General features: G+C 44.9%; 1 protein-coding gene across 1 annotated transcript in view; it reads left to right on the top strand.

Moving 5' to 3' along the window:
• Positions 1-12680: 12680 nt before the first annotated feature.
• tcerg1l (transcription elongation regulator 1 like) overlaps positions 12681-15770 on the top strand; it is a gene marked incomplete at its 5' end in the record, with an annotated part of 294947 nt that continues 291857 nt past the window's right edge. Inside the window, 2 exons of the mRNA XM_085994022.1 lie at positions 12681-12776; positions 14984-15072. Of these exons, the coding sequence (XP_085850148.1) occupies positions 12681-12776; positions 14984-15072 (185 nt within the window). The remainder of the gene's footprint in view (positions 12777-14983; positions 15073-15770) is intronic.

The following is a 15770-nucleotide window of genomic DNA, read 5'->3' on the forward strand; positions in this document are numbered from 1 at the left end:
TGCAACTGAAGTGCTCAAACCTTATCTAAACTGGATGATATCCTAATTTATTATCTAGTTCTGATGCAATTGCACAATCCACAAATGAATCTATCTGATGTATGATCAGCTAAATTAAATCAAAAGGATTCAGTAGCATAGCAGATCAACAGACTGCTTTTGGAGCATCCCAGCTATTAATAATAGGTTAGGACGCAACCTTTCACCTCTGGGACCAATGTTGGAATCAGATGAGATTTTTGGGATTAAACTCTCGCTCTCTCACTTTCGCTTTCGCTCTCAATTTAGTAGGCATGAGCCCAGCGAACAAAACTGATCACTAATTGGCACAACATTGATGCTTAAAATTGTACCAAAAAACATTTATCCATTTAATAAACAAAATACCTCACTGGTAACTATGAGTTTGCTCATTATTCCATTTGTTCCAAGCATGAACCTGGATTGTGCCCATAGTGGATTTGTAGTGTGTCACTTTGATAAAAGAATTGGTGTAACTCGTTATCGCTGGTGAAGTAGCTAACATTTATATAACTTCATGAAATTGTTATACTTAGGTTTAATATGGATGATACGGTAGATTTTGCGAATTATCAATGGGAGAGCTAATTCATTAAATCTACTGTAATATGTAAAGCAGTATGATTTATATTGCTATTAATTCTATTGATTAGTTAAAGCAATAAATGTTGTTCCTTTTGAGTACCTAAGCGCCAGTGTAAAGAGTAGCTTCATGCCACCAAATAACTGTAATAAATTAATTGAAATGATTTTCTAGTGTGTTTTCAAATCAGCATACCAGAATTATGTCAGCATGCTCTGCCATTCTAGGACCAGGAAGGAAATGGCTTTGTGATATACTGTGTGGCATATGGGCCTAGAAATTTGATGGCACCATGCCTGTTTCTTGGGTGCTAAGCGGGCGCCTAAGCCTCCAATATGGCGGGCAGGAAGCACACGTTAATTACAAACTCGAAGTGTGCCACCCGCCATATTGGTATAGGCAAAAAAATAGGCGTCCAGGACCAGCAACTGAAATGCATATGCAGATAAGAGACACAGAGCCTATTTGAGGCCTTCTCTGCAATATTGGTTTGCTCTGAGGCAGCCAGCACCAGTGCCGGCTGCATTCATGAAAATCAGATCTTAAAGGGACTGCTGCAGACTGCCACCAAAAAAGTAAATTTGTTGAAAATGCCTGAATGTGGAGCCAAGAGGAGTAGGACCACACATTGAAACTACTGGCCACCACTCATCACCCACAACCCCCTCCTCCCCGTCGACCTTGACCCTCCCCACCCAACCTGCCACCGATTGCCACCCCACTCTATTGCCACCGCCACCACCTACCCCCCAATCCCAGCCACCACCTCCCCCAATCCATCCCGATCGCCCCCTCTCCCGCACCTCCCTTTTAAGAATTCACGGCCGTGATTTCGCCGACCTCAGCAGGTCCGGTGCGGCCGGGTTCGGTGGCGGGGTGCGACTCTGCTGCCGGCTGCAGCCCGCTGTCCAAAGTGATTTTACACTGATTGGGCTTGTTTAAGCCCGCCCAGCATGTTTCCCAGCCAATTGAAGGAAGCAGGTCTGATGACATCACTTGATGACGCGTCATCAACCGGTTTCCTTATAGGGACCATGCACAAATTGATTTTGACAGTTGTGCTGTCAGTTTTCTACAGCATTGAGGTGCTGCAAACACTGAAAAGCACTGCACAAAGGTGCACGGCTGCACCCAGACCTCCCATGACTCCCTCCATATGCTTATAGAGGGAGTCACCGCACACAGGGAGGCTCTCTTCCCTTCCAATAGGCGGAAGAGATCTCCCCAGGAGATCAACGCAGTCTGGTTGCACATTGCACAGGAAAACACAAGCAGGGATGTCGTCAAGAGGACCAGGCTGCAGTGGCGCCAACCTTTCAATGATCTCAGTAGATCATGAAACATGACTGCAAAACCACACTCAACCTCATCCTGCTGTGCCACTCATCACATCCCCATCACTCTGCCTTCCCTACCCTACTCCTGCATATCTTTACTCACGCCAACTTACCTTGCACCTCCACCTAACCCTCTCTAGCTATATTATCACTTCCCCATCTCACTAGCCATCTCTCACACCCACCCTCATCCTAGTCCAATCATACCAACTAACAACACACACGGGTAGGCACTTGGGTGTTTTAGCCAATGTTCATGTGAAGTTTCTGTTAATGTGCTGTCAAACATTGAAATCTTTATTTTCAACACTTTGCGTTCTTGGACGGATTTGTGTGCACTTTTGGAAGTGGCTTAGTGAGTTGCAGTGAATGGTGAGAGATAATGGTATCCGCCGTGTTAGATCCGTGGTTCAGTGGATAAAGAATTACATGGATGCTGTATATAAACAAACAACAGGTCTTTACTGGAGGAGGGTCATCTCTAGACTGGAGTACAGAGGCATGCGCACAGCTTATAGACCGGTGTGGTTACTGCCGGTACTACAGTATACAGGAGCTGTAAAAAGTAGTTCTGACTTAAATCACATACACTACAATTCTTCCCTTTTTAGATTAATAATACCCCCTTAATATTCAAATAACAATTACATTTTTACATGTACATTCAATAACAAAAAGTCCATTTATAGATTCAGTCTTTGGGGCGGCTTCCTGACCCTTTCGGGATAGCGCCTTTCCGGAGGTTCTTGTTCTTGGTGCAGAGGCGATTCTGACCCCTTTTCATCGGGTAGTTCATCGGGTTCCACTGCTACTGGGTCTGAAGTAGATGCTACCGGTATGTCGGGTTCATCCCCAGGTACTCGAGACATGGGGTTGACGCCTTCTTGTGACGCTAAGATCTGATTGACGTGGCGTCTCACAATGTTCTCCCCTACATCCACTGTGTACATTAATGGCCCCTGCCTTGTACATATCGTTCCGGGTTGCCACTTCTCTGTTCGATAGTCACGGCCAAGACTGGTCGCCCTACATTGAAGCTCCTTGTCGGCTTCTCGTTGATGTGCTGGAATTGTTTGTCCTCAACATTTCTTCGCACATTTGGTCTGAGCAAGTCCAGACGAGATCTCAACCTTCGGTTAAAGAACATCATGGCCGGGGTCTGGTTGGTAACTGCATGTGTCGCGTTTCGGTAGGCTAATAAGAAATTGTCCATCTTATGCTGTAGTGGAATTTCCTCATCGCACATGACCTTTATCGCCTTCTTAAAGGTTTGTACGAACCTCTCAGCCAATCCATTGGTGGCTGGATGATACGGGGCGGATGTGTAATGCCTTACCCCATTCCTTTTCATGAATTTTTGGAACTCGTCGGACACAAACTGTGGTCCATTATCAGCAGATCTGCTCTGGCAAACCGTTTCTGGCAAATATGGTCCGTAGGACTGCAATCGTTTTCTCTGTAGTGGTTGAAGACATCTTTATCACCTCAGGCCACTTTGAATGAGCATCCACTGCTATTAAGAACATTGAGTCCATGAATGGACCAGTGAAATCAATGTGCACCCATTGCCATGGAGAGGAGGGCCACTCCCATGGGTGTAGAGGGGCATGTGGTGGTGCATTTTGGACCTTCTGGCATCCTAAGCAGCTCTTAGTTAGGTCTTCGATTTGTTGATCGATTCCCAGCCACCACACATAAGCCCTAGCAAGGCTTTTCATTTTCACTCCCCCCAGATGACCTTCATGTAGCTCCTTTAGCACTCTCTCCCTTAACTTGGGTGGAATCACCACTCTGGATCCACACATCACTGTCCCCTGGCATACTGACAGCTGTTCTCTTCTGGATGCGAATGCTGGCAACAGTGAGTCGCCATATGTTGGCCATCCCCTCACCGTCAATTCATATACCCGTGACAGCGTCGGATCGTTACGGGTCTCCTCTATATCCGCGTTTGTTACTGGCAATCATTCAATTATCGACGAATAAAATATCTCGATAGGGTCCACTGCTGGTGCTTCCTCCACCGTAGGCAGTGGCAGGCGCGATAGCCCATCAGCGTTCCCATGCTGTTTCGTACCTTTATATTCTATTTCATATTGATTCGCCCCTAGAAACAGGGACCATCTTTGTAACCGCTGTGCAGTCATTACTGGCACACCCTTCTTAGGATTAAAGATGGAGACAAGTGGTTGGTGGTCAGTCAGCAAGGTGAACTTCTGCCCATGCAGATAATGGTTGCATTTTTTTACTCCCCATATTGGCTGAGGGCCTCCCTGTCAATCTGGGCGTAGTTGCGCTCGGCTGAGGTTAGTGACCGAGACGCAAAGGCCACTGGCCTCTCCAACCCGTCTGAGAATTTGTGCGACAGCACCGCTCCAATGCCGTAGGGTGATGCATCACATGCCAAACGAATTGGTAGTGCTGGGTTGAAATGGGCCAACACCTCTTTTGATGTGATCAATTCTTTACACTTCTGGAAAGCTCGTCTACGTTCGTCATCCCACTTCCATGGTACCCCTGTTTGCAGTAGGGTGTTCAGCGGGTGTAGTACCATAGACAAATTTGGTAAGAACTTGTGGTAATAGTTTACCAGCCCGAGGAACGACCTCAGTTGCGACACATTTTCCGCTGCTGGAGCCTTGACTACTGCCTCAATCTTGTCAGGGGACTTATGTAACCCCTCTTCATCGATGACGTGGCCGCAATACGAGATCTGTTTCTGGAAAAGCTCGCACTTGTGGCGATTAGCTCGTAGCCTATGTTCCTTTAATCTGGCGAGCACCTTCTCCAAGTTAGCGAGGTGATCACCGCCATTTTCGCCCGTGACCAAGATGTCGTCCAAATAACACTGGGTCCCTGGAATCCCTTGCAGGACCTGATCCATCGCCCTTTGCCAGATAGCCGGAGCCGAGGCTACTCCAAACACCAGCCGGTTGTATTGGTAGAGACCTTTATGGGTGTTGATCGTAAGGTAATGTTTTGAAGCTTCTTCTACCTCCATTTGCAAGTACGCCTGGGCTAGATCAATTTTGGTGAAGCGTTTACCACCAGATAGCGAGGCAAAAATATCCTCAATTCGTGGAAGCGGATATTGCACCGTGTGAAGGACTGGGTTCACTGTCACCTTAAAATCCCCACAGATGCGGACCTTCTTTGGTTCCCCAGGCGTATTACTCAACGACCTCTTCATTACAGGGACGATGGGTGTAGCCCACTCGCTCCAGTCCACTTTGGACAGTACTCCTGAATGTTCCAACCCTTCCAGCTCTGCTTCAACCGCTGGTCTGATCGCATAAGGCACTGGTCTGGCCTTCAGAAACTTTGGGCTTGCATTATCCTCTATTTTAATTGTTGTTGTTATTCCTTTTAGTGTTCCTAGTCCCTCCTGGAACACTTCTTTTGCGTCAGTTAGCATTTTTGACAGTCGTCCAGGTGTGACGTCGTCATCCTTTTTGGCCTCCACCTTCAGTGCCTGTATGGAATGCCAATCTAAATGTATCTTCCGGATCCACTCACGTCCTAGCAGTGGTGGTCCTCCATTTGGCAATACATATATATCCATTTTAGGTATTTCCTGACCTTTATATGTCACTTTCACCCTTATTTTTCCTTTGGGGTAGACTTTTTGCCCCGTATACGTCTTCAAGACAATCTCTGTAGCTTTCAAGGGTATGTGTGAAAATAGCCGCTTGTAGTCTCTTTGATTTATGACTGTTAGAGCTGACCCTGTGTCCAATTCCATTTCCACTTGGACTCCGTCTATCTTGAGTGTAACCCAGATAGTCTGGTGATCCTCTATTTCGGTTACACTATGTAGTTTCAGACAACCCAGCTCCTTGCTTCCGGAGTCTGTGTCACTTTTCTGTTCGTCTGAACCACTGTCCATCACCTGGTGTACTTTTTTGTACTTCTCCTGTGGAGATTTCTTACTGCTGGTTTTCTTCCCAGACCTGCAGATTCTTGCTATGTGTCCTGCTTTCCCACACTGTCTGCACACTTGGTCCTTGAACCAACAATCTTTCTGGTCATGTGTTGTTCTGCCGCAGCGATAGCACTTCCCTGTTCCATAGGTCATTTCGTTGGTGCCGTATTCTTGCGGTCTCCTTTGTATCTCTGCAGTGCCCCTTGCGGCTGCTTCGTGTGACACTGCCATACTAAAAGCTTTGTCCAGCGTAAGGTCCTTTTCTGATAGAAGCCGTTTCTGGGTTCCTTCACTTTGTAGCCCACACACAAACTTGTCCCTTAACGTGTCTGCTAGTCCCGCTCCAAACTGGCAGTATTTCGATAGCTTGCGCAGTTCCGTTAGGTACTCAGCATTGCTTTCGTCTTTGTGTTGGTTCCTTTTATGGAACTTAAATCGTTCTGCTATCAGCAGCGGTGTGGGGCTTAAGTGGTCCTGTAGGATTTCTACTATGCTTCCAAAATCCTTGTTTACCGGCTTCTCTGGGGTTATTAGATTTCGCAGTAACCCATAAGTTTTTGCACCTATGGAATTTAACAGAACCAGTGCTTTATTAGCATCTGGCACTTCATTCGCCCTGCAGTACACCTCAATACGTTCCACATATGTCGCTCAATTTTCGACTTCATTGTCGAACGTAGAGATACTGCCACTCTTCGGCATCCTTGGTTGTGCGTTAACTATCCCCAATGGCGCCTCCCGCGCTTCCCCTTCTTCTCCGCTGGCACAAAATGGCGTCTCCCGCGCTTTCCTTCCTTCCCGCGCTCGCCCGTCTTCTCCGCTGCGGCTTCGCAAAATGGCATCTCCCGCGCTCTTCCTTCTTCTCCGCGGCTCAGTGGCGCCTCCCGCGCTCTCCCTGCTTCTCCGCGGCTCAATGGCGCCTCCCGCGCTCTCCCTGCTTCTCCGCGGCTCAATGGCATCTCCCCTTGCTTCGCCCCGCGGACCCGGATCAGCCCGTGATCCCTGGTTGTGTTCTGCGCGTTCTTCTCTTGATATTTGTCGAAGTTGCTCACTCTAGAACCCGGCTGTTTCTTACCCTCTCTCTCTCCGGTTTGCAGTATTTTTCCTCGACGCCGCTCGGTGATCAATCCCCGGCTGCGCCCTGCTCTCTTCACCCTCTTTCTTACCCCGTCGACGCTGCCCGGCTCTCTCTCTCTGCCGTCGGTCGGCTCCAGCCGCCGCTGCTCGGGAAGGGTCTGCTCTGGACCTGTCGTCGGTCTCTTACTGCTCGTTGTGGCTGGGGAACCAAGCCCGGCTCTCCACAGCCTCCCCAGCGAAGTTGGATCTCTGCCTGACTGTTGGGCGGTTGCTCGCGGTCGACGCCCGTGTTCCTGGACTCGACTATTTTTGTTGTTGTTTTTTTTTGTTTAATGTTGCAGGTAGATTCGCATCAACACTCGTCGCCACTGTTAGATCCGTGGTTCAGTGGATAAATAATTACACGGATGCTGTATATAAACAAACAACATGTCTTTACTGGAGGAGGGTCATCTCTAGACTGGAGTACAGAGGCATGCGCACAGCTTATATACCGGTGTGGTTACTGCCGGTACTACAGTATACAGGAGCTGTAAAAAGTAGTTCTGACTTAAAGCACATACACTACACTCCGCAATGGGGATGAGTATGAAAGAAATGGCTTGGGCATTGTAGGGATGCTTTATGGTGTTGGTGTGGGGTGGTGTCAGCCTGGCGCATCATGTGGCAGCCAGGGTGTACAGCATCAAGTGAAGTAAATCTGGATATGGTGAGGCCATCCCTGGCATCCCGGGCAGCTGTGTGCTCCGTGGCTGATCAGTTGATTGCGGAGAAGGTTGTTGTTGTTGGTGCTGCTGGTGTTAGGGCTGATCATGGTGGGATTCTGAGGACCAAGGTGAGATAGTTTCAAGGGCACCGATGCTGATGGAATAGATGGCAGGTGAAGATCGCTGCTGGGGCGCGAGCGGGGCACTGCGCACGGCGATGACGTCATTGCCAGCTGCGCAGCACCGCAGGGCACTAAACTCCCGCTGAATTTCGCAGGAGGTGTTGGTGGCGGCGCACCCAGGCGCTAGTTGCTTTGCGCCTCTTAGGGCGCTAACGGAAGGCACAAAGGAACCCAATTTTTCCCCCTTAAATTCTAAAGGTGAGCTTTAAATAGTTTTTAAGTGCCTGTTAACAAGCTCTTAATAATCTAAATTGCCTCCCCCGCCGCTTGGTGTCGGGTCTGTTCAGCGATGACAAACCCGACATCTGGGAAACTAACGTGGAAGCGGGTTGACAGCAGGTACCCTACCTGCTGTCAAAAAAAAATTCTCACCCAACCTGTCACCAAACGCGCCCACTGAGCCCCCCGAAAAATTCTCCCCACCTGAGGGCTGCTGCTGACGACGCAGCTGCCTGGGGATGTCAATTGGGTGCCTGCATCCATTTTGCACATAGTAGTCAGTACCACCAATAACGAATTAACTGGTCATTCATTGCACAATAAGGGGATTATTACTTTGTCTCATTTTATGATTAGTGCCAAAAGTGGACCAGAAATGGAAAGCAGTTTTTTTTTTGCTCTTCCTTCAGAAGGTCAACTAAGGTGTCACCTTGACTCAGTTCTCTTATAATGAGAAATCATCAGTTTTTGTTGGTGCTGATTGCAGGAGGAACTTTCTGCTATTTTTCCAGCAATGGCATGGGATCTTTAATAATCACCTGAACAGACAGACAGGGCCTTGTTTTAATCTCTCATCCAAAGGATGACACTTCCAGGGGTGCAGCTCTCCATCAGTGCTGCACTGGAGTGTCAGCCCAGTAAATATGGTCAAATCCTGGAGTTAGACCTGAGTCCGCAACCTTCTGACTCAAAGACAAGTGTCCTACTAATTAAATTAAACGGGCACTGCTGTTAACCTGGAGGAAAGCAAAAAATCTGTTTTCTAAATTTCTGGTCCACTTTTGTTACAAATCATAACGTGAAGCCAAGGAATATTTTGTTTATCATTTCTTGGGTTTTTTTTAATCTCCTGTCAGTGTTTAATTAAACTCGTCACTGTATTTTGGATCCTTTTCAGATGACATAGCATCAGTGATTTTTAAGAAATGCGGTGATTACTTATGCATAGAAACTAGTTAAAATTGTTCACCACAAATGAATAAGAGAAAAATGAATGGAAGAACTGCCGCACAGATGACTAGTGATGTGAAACTATGTACAAAATTGGCATCTACTTAAAGAGAAACATATCCACCAAGAAACTGCATAGGAAAAGTAACCTTCATAAATCCTTATCAGACCCTTTTCAAGCAGAATGCATTGAGCTATTAAGATATAGTTTATACATGTTAAATGAGCTTTGTGGTTATCTGCTTATTGCAGTGAAGGATAAAACATTTAACATTTACAAGCAAATATTTATAATAAATCCTTTTTATGTGCTGTCGCGGTAAATATCAGGTCTTGAAGTTCTGGGAGTTCTTGAGCGCCTTCCAGAAATTTCTAGTGCTGTTCTTTCTTCATTATTAACTGTATTACTTTCGCCATACATAAGTGTGCATACAGAATAAGAGATCCTGCATGTCGTGATCAGAATCTTATCTGAATAATTGTATATTTGAAATCTACTGTTTTGCTTTTCGATAAATTAAGTTTCTGATCAAACTTGAGATTTCTACTGACCTCATATGCCAGAATCAGTTTAATTCTGATTTAATCTGCCAGGAGCCCACCAACAAGACATAACTGATCTCCAACCCAGGAAACTGGGCCCGGGTCATGACCCTGTATGTGTGGGTAAAGGAAAATCGAGCCCTAGCTCTAGGAACATTTGACTAGTTCATGCAGTTCTGTAAGACTAGGAAGTAATTATTTCACTAATGTAATCCTAATGAGTATGACCTTCTCATTTCAGATTTCAAAATTGGTATTTTTGATTTTCATGGTCAATAAATTTGGGTGCATCTTGTGACCTAGCCACAAATCGGCAAAACTACACATAATTACCAAATTCAAGTAACAGCTGAAACTGATGGTCAGGCCTAATCCAGTGCTCCGCCCAAAGAGCCATGAGGCCATGTGCTTGATGACTGATAATATAAAATAGATATTGTACTAATTCATATCTGAAAAATACTTTGAAAAGTTTAGGTACCGAATAATATTCAATAGAAATGCACAGATGAACAGATCCATAGAATATTTATTTATGTACATTATTTTTAGAACAAACTGAGTAAACTAAATAATAATATATGTAATAAATGTAAGCTATGCACCAGATGCAAAATATCTTCCTAAAATAAAATTAGGGTTTCTGATTTCTGCCATTACCTGTAGAGCTTTTTAAAAAATAATTAATGCTTAAACTGATAAATTAGCAAGATGAAGAGCTAAATTATTGTAATTTGGTTTTCAATTATAGTGCTGTTCATTTTGTTTACTTGCATTTTGATTGGTTGATGACTATAATGAAGGCTTTCTGAACATCTTGACAGTGCATGAAGCTTGTGTCAACAGTGAAAATCAAAACCAGATCTTTCCCTGGCAGTCTGTTGTTAGTGTCAGAACACATGACATGTTGTGGCTGTTGCCAATTTTCTTGCTTTATTTATGTGATTAGAATTCTATCACAAAGAGGGTTTTTTTTTGTAAAGACAAAATCACTGTTATTTTTGTTGAAATGACATATACATATTATTGAATATACATCTATCATTGTGCCTTTCAAATGGTCAATGAATCAAACTTTATAGAATGGATGTGTTCCAAAGTGGTAAAACCAGAAGTCAACAACAATTATACAAACTACATAATCTATTACTAAACTGAAAATAAATCACACTATCGGCTGAAAATTCAGTAGCCTTAGCGCCTCATTTGAGGCGCTAGAGGGCCTTGCGCCGGAGTTATGGCCAGTAGTGAAATTCCCTGGGGCCCTAAATCGGCGTTGCTCCGGTAGCGCTGCGCCGGCACCGATGACGTCATCGGTGTGCGCAGCGTCCCGGTTGCCGTGGTAACCCGCCCGAACTCCGAAATTGAGTTGCGGCCGCCTCGCCCGTGGCAGCCGCAACCAGCGTTTTGTCAGAGGTGCCTTACTGCAGTTAGCGCCGGCGCATTAAAGGCCCCGCGGCGGCCGGCCGCTTTCCCGCCGGCCGCCTGCCCGCAGCTCCCTCCCCGGACTTCTCTCCCCCCCCCCCGGAACAGATGCAAGCCCGGCACTTGTCCGAGGTGCCGGGCTCATTTTTAAGCAGATTTGTGCGGGCCGCGGCCGGGTGCAGGCAGCTCCTCCTTAACGGAAGGAGGAGGCCTGCACTTCCCCAGCCTGCCGCACCGCATCGGGTGCCGCAGCGCCGGAATTGCGGCGCGAAACGGCAGTTAGCGCCCTTTTCCAGGCGCTAAGACCCTTCAGTAGCGCCGGCAGCCGTTTGGGCGCGGCGCCACTGAATTTTTGGCGCGCGCAGGGGACTTAGCGCCGGCACTAATTTCCGGCGCTAAAGCCCTGGCTAAGCCAAAACCCAATTTCTAGGCCTAAATGTTTAAATGGATCTCACAGCAGATCTATTACTCTTTACTAAGGCAGCACAATTTCTCTTTGAAAGTGACATTGAAAAAGGACTGCATGCATCTCCTTGCTACTCATGTAAACAACATTCTAATCAACAATCATTTATCTCTGCTGATTCATCTTAGATTTATGTTGACTTGGACTATACAAGGAAGTACTTTATATCACTAGATAAATGCATAACTGAAGATATAGTGAATAACAGAATGCCAAGGTAAAAATGTCCATAGGTCATATAAAATTACAGTTCACTATTCTTAAGTAATAAATTTTTATGATTAATTACTGGCTCTGAAATCACCGTGGCGCAAATATACAAATGTTTAATGTGGTTGCATGACATTCCACTCTCTGCAACTTTAGAGGAGGTGTTCAGCCATTTAAAATATCCCACAGTGGAAAGTCAGGGCCGCCTGTGTAATATATAAGACATTGTTGCTGTTGCTTGTGAGTTACGAGTTTGTAGCAACATTTTCATCTGTGTAATTTTTTTGGGTTCTTCAATCCATCCATCACTATAGCCTCTCTGATACTGCCACCTTTGTGTTGGTTTGTGCTGAACTGTGGGCAATTTTGTCGTGTGGGCCTGCACCCATCAAGACCTGGACTGAGATTAACCAAACTCATTTTATGCAGGAGCATTATAGTCAGCATAAGAAACAAACTCTCATTCTGTCAATCTGGGCTGTATTCATAACTAAGTGCCCCATGTGCCACCCATTCCTCAGGACATGAATCTTTAACAATTTTGAAATGAATTCTTAAGTTCTCTGCTGTTGTTTGGATATTCTCTGTGCATTTATATCAATTAAAAAAAATATTGTAAATTATTTTTACACATTAAAACCACAATAAGATTGAACATACCTTACATCATGAATTCACTAATATGTTGGAGGGAGTAAGTAAATACCAGTAAAATACATGATTTGCTATAGCACATGATGCATCTTGTGGATGTAACAGGAGCATTCAAACTGGAACATAATTAAAGAACCTGAGTGCAATATAAATGACTATTGACTGTGATTTGAATTATAATGAGCAATTGGATAAATTGTAGAAACAACATAAAACATCAAAGTATTATGAAACCATGGCTAAAATAAATACAATAAACTCTTCAAGCTTCTGAAAAGATACTTTATGCAAAGTGGTTATTTTAAAGTATATTAGACAGTAAAGGGCTTTTATTAACAGTTGTGGATTTTGACTTTTAAATACAAAACTATTTCTTTTCATTACTAGATAAAGAAAAAGAGTCTTGCCAACAATCTTGTACCAGGGCTTCCAATGTGCTTTCAGGAGGGAAAACTGAGTCAGATGAGAATGGAGGAGAGGTTTGTTTTTAATTGTATTTTTAATATACACATAAAAATAAATGCAAAAAACATTAAGGGGGAGAAATTCAGTTGCTTAGCGCCTCCCGTTAGCACTTCCGGGGGCGCTAATGGGGCGCTAGGAATTTAGCGCCCGAGCGCGGCGATTTTAGCACCGCTCGTGAAATTGACCAGTCATTTTGTGGCAGCGCTAAATACTACCGCCACGATCTCCGGTGCCCGCCGATCATGACGCCAGTCAAGCATGCAACACTCTGGTAGCGTCCTGGACCGGATATTGAGTCACGCCCCCTGCCTTAGTGCCTGCTGCTAGGAACGACAGGTAGAGGGGAACATTTTCAAGTTGGGAAGGGGCTGGGGGAGCGCTATTTAAAGGCGGGCGCTTCCTGCCTTTTCTTGTCGGCAAAATTTTTGGTTTTAAAGCTGTCCTAAGAGGTTAAGGCCCTCAGCACCACTTTTGAGGTTCCTAAGTGCCGAGTTCTTTCTGTGGGCCTATCCATTAGTGCTTCCAACACAATTGCTTTTGAGGTCTCTCCAGGCCGAGATTCAAGGCTGCTCTGAGCAGGGAGTGGCTGGCCAGCAAGATGGCCCCTCCCCTTTAAGAACTGGATGGCGCCAGTCTGCCTGTCTTCCATGGTAATTGGCATCGCCTGAGCTTCGGTAGCGTTCTGAGGTAGCGCCTCGCTCCCTGACGTTTACGCCTTAAGAGAGGTGTGTAGCACGTGATTTGGCGCTCAAATCACCTCCAGGGGCAAATTTTGCAGTCGGAGGCGATAATTAGTGCCAGGCGCTAAACATTGCGCCCAGCCGATATTAGCGCCCCAAAATGGGCGATACCGAATTTTTCCCCTTAAATATTTTAAACAAGCTAAACTGTTGGTATTTGTAAGGAAAGAAACAGCATTTATATAGCACCTTTCACAACCTCAGGACATCCCAAAGCACTTTACCGCCAATGGAATATTTTGAAATGTAGTCACCGTTGTAATGTAGGAAACGTGGCAGCCAATTAGCACACAGCAAGCTCCCACAAACCATGCAAGGGCATCAATGCTAGTTACAATGCAGTAAGACGTTCTGGTGCCTGATGTTACTGCAAAAATTGGGCTGCCACCAATTTAGAAATTTCCCTTCTACTTATCAGTGGAGTGTGCCATTCAATCTCCCCCTCTGTAAAAGTGAAAACAGGAGTGAAAATATCAACATTCAGAAGATATTCACAGCTGAGCACCTGGGAAGGGACTAGTCTGGACTCAAGTAGAGAACAACCTTGAGCAAAATCCTCCATTTGCTTTCAGCATAAGCAAAACATTGGTATTTTTGTCAGCTGTTTTCGGTTATTTGAATGAGGAGGTGGTGTGGAGCTTGAAGCATTCATTTTAGGTTAGTACCAGTGGTGCTGTTGGGGGAGGGGGGTGGTGGGGAAGGCAATGGGGTGTAGACACTGCTATAGGCAACTGCACCTTCCTCCCTTTCTAATGTTTCCTCTCCACTCCTAAATATTTTTATAATACATTTTATCTTGCACAGGACAGTACTCCATTTTTTTTAAAGTATTTTGCTTTATTATACTCCTTACATTGTGAGAAGGCCAGCACTTAGCTGATTCATATAAACAGTATATACATCCTTATGCTCAGGGGTTCAAATGAAGTGTTGACGTTTGTCCTGAAGTCAGCATCTATCTGTTTCACTTAATATTTATCTAGCTAATAACGCTGTGTTTCTGTCGCTCCTGAATTAAAGAAGTGATTTTACATTGACATTGTAATAACATTTAAATGAAATATTTAGCTGCATTCAGCCGGTCTTGCAGGTAGATGATAACAATAAGTTGTCTTTAAAAGACAGCACCAGAACAAAAATATTACACATTGGTCTGCTGGTGCCAACTCAGGTTATGCAAAATAAAACGAAAAGGCTGACGTCACGGCGGTCGCCTAAATGAAAGGTATCAGGCTTAAGACATGCATACTGTTCTCCCCCTGCCAAAAAACATTGCTTACTTCCAATCTTCAAATCTGTTGCAACTAACAAATTGTTATCTTAGATCATGATGTTCCTGTGCTCATTCCGTTATGTTGAGTCAAGTTCACAACAAGACTGCGTTAAAGGCGCTATATAAATGCAAGTTATTATTGTTGCTGAAAAAAGTCCTGGGAAAAGTCTGTTGTAATTTAATTGCAACTTTATTTTTTTTCATTTAGAATGATTCAAAGAAAGCAATTGATGAGGAAGAAACAGTGCGTCACCAGACCAAGCCTGTGGCATCCACTCCCGTACCAGGATCCCCTTGGTAGGTTGATGTACAACAATACGATAGCAAAATACTGCGGATGCTGGAAATCCAAAATAACAACAGAAAATGCTGGAAAAACTCAGCAGGCCAGGCAACATCCGTGGAGAGAGAAATAGAGTCAACGTTTCAGGTCAAAATGTAGTCACCATTGTAATGTTTTATTTTCTGTTGTTATTTCATGTACAACAATGTTTGAAAATGAGAAATGCCAGGAACCAATTTTTATTTACATTTTTAAGTGAGCCCCAGTCTTGCCCAGATTGATATCAGAATTGCTCGTTTGGTTCTTCCACAGCATATCGACATGTGGTTCAAAACTGAAATGTTGTTTTTTTCCTAAATTTCCTTGGTCAAAATGTAGCATGCATTCACACACCAGCTGCGGTTGTTGGTGTGAGGTAGATGACTTTGCACTAATTTTGTAGTTACAGAGTAAATGTAGCTGAATCTGGGATCAGGGCCTGACCTAACGGAGGAGTTAGTCTCACTCTGTTTCACTTTGGCGTTAGCTCAGGCCTTGGCAACAGTTACACTTCACACTGATGCTGAACTTATCAGGCCAATTTTCCTCTGCCCTGCTCCCAAAAATGACTTGGAAAATAGGTGCCATGCAGAGGAAATTCCTTTGCTCCCAGTTTAATCCTGAATAGCACTGTACTCAAACTTCATCGATGGTATTTCTGGAGCTTGCAGCT

The sequence above is a fragment of the Somniosus microcephalus genome, chromosome 8 (genome assembly GCF_052327205.1).
Source record: "Somniosus microcephalus isolate GS21.2 chromosome 8, FLI_Smic_1.0, whole genome shotgun sequence".
Lineage (NCBI taxonomy): Eukaryota > Metazoa > Chordata > Chondrichthyes > Squaliformes > Somniosidae > Somniosus > Somniosus microcephalus.